Raw genomic sequence first — 1,533 nt, forward strand, 5'->3', positions numbered from 1 at the left:
GGATAACCACCTGTGAGGCCATATGCAATAAAACCATCAGCTCCAGGGCTGAGAACCACAGGGTGAGCAGCCTGTTCCTTCTGTGCGAAGAAGCATTGGATCCCTGGAGAGCACAGAATTCCAAGTTTAAAGATCACCATCCATGATCCCCCATTCCAGGAACATGAAAGTATAATTTGGATTTCAATACACTCTATTTCAAGTTTCAGGCTGAAATATCCCTAATACGTCTTTTTACTGAATGATTCAAAAAGGATATTATAAGAATGAATATTCAGGCATAATCACTTTGTTCGTTTAAATCAGTACTGTACTGGAAATGCCAAGTAAATTTAAATGAGAAGGGCTACAGAGTAGTACAAGGCCATTTCTGACAACCTTATAGGAACCATGGAAGGCTGGCCACAATAGAGTATGACTATTGGTAGATTTGGGCACCAGGAGAACCTAGACCAGCTCAGGTTCTCACTTCTGCTTTCCTGGGAGGTTTTTGTTCAGGCTTATATCACTGTGTAAGTGTAACTACCACTAGTATAATATTCCCCATAACAGTAGTAGATTCCTGCATCCTCAGCCTGCACCCCGCTGATGGTGAGAGTGAATGATGTCCCAGAGCCACTGCCCTTGAACCTCGAAGGGACCCCAGAGGCTAAACTGGATGCCAGATAGATCAGGAGCTTTGGATGTTGCCCTGGTTTCTGCTGATACCAGGATAGATACTTGTTGCTGTTAACACTCGGACTTGACTGGCAATTGATTGTGGCTGTGCCTCCCACAGGTGCAGACACCACGGATGGACTCTGGGTTACTGTTTGGCCGGAACATCTGGCACCTGAGAAGAGAAATACAAACACAAACATCCACTCTCATCAGCATGTTCATACAGAAGAAACAGCAAGATTCAGTCAGCACTGACAACAAGAGCTGAGACAATTCCTGCTGTTGTCCTTCCTCACCTAGGAGCCAGAGCAGCAGGAGGCCCAGGAGCTGAGCAGGAGCCCTCATGTCCATGCTGTGTCCTGACAGGCACTGACTCCTGCACAGGCTGTGAGCACCTGCTCATAAATGTGCAGGGCTAGGGGCTGTGCCCTGGGGACATGCAAATCAGCAGGGAAGTGATATCATTGTGCAAAGGGAAGAGCTCAGCTCATCTCATAACTCAACATAGGAGAACCATCTCCAGTCTCTGAGCTGTGCTAATTTACCTGCAGATCCGATGATCATCTCTGACACATACTATGAGAAGCAAAGCATGTACGGATCTGTTGATAATTTAATGATATCAACAATAAGATGATGTCATCTATTTGTATTTCATGCCTGTTTTTCAATTTACAAGAGAGTAAATTATTGTTGCAGAATGTATAGCATCATTCTATACAGTAACTCCATTTCTCCTCTTCCTGACTTCTAATTCTTCCCATGCTTTTCCTATCACTTCTATATTTCTGGTTGTCTGAAATTATTTCATTTATGCTGCTTGGAAAAGATGAAAAGAGGGATTCATACATGTATATCTAGGCTCCATGAATT

General features: G+C 43.9%; 1 gene segment (V, D, J or C); it reads right to left on the reverse strand.

Moving 5' to 3' along the window:
* Positions 1 to 485: 485 nt before the first annotated feature.
* On the reverse strand, positions 486 to 1,054 carry LOC121165090. The segment is given in 2 exon segments: positions 486 to 832; positions 957 to 1,054. Coding segments are annotated over 2 exon segments (387 nt in total).
* Between the last annotated feature and the right edge of the window lie 479 nt (positions 1,055 to 1,533).

This window comes from Ochotona curzoniae, unplaced genomic scaffold (genome assembly GCF_017591425.1).
Source record: "Ochotona curzoniae isolate NIBS_2020 unplaced genomic scaffold, NIBS_Ocur_1.0 contig_883, whole genome shotgun sequence".
Classification (NCBI taxonomy): domain Eukaryota; kingdom Metazoa; phylum Chordata; class Mammalia; order Lagomorpha; family Ochotonidae; genus Ochotona; species Ochotona curzoniae.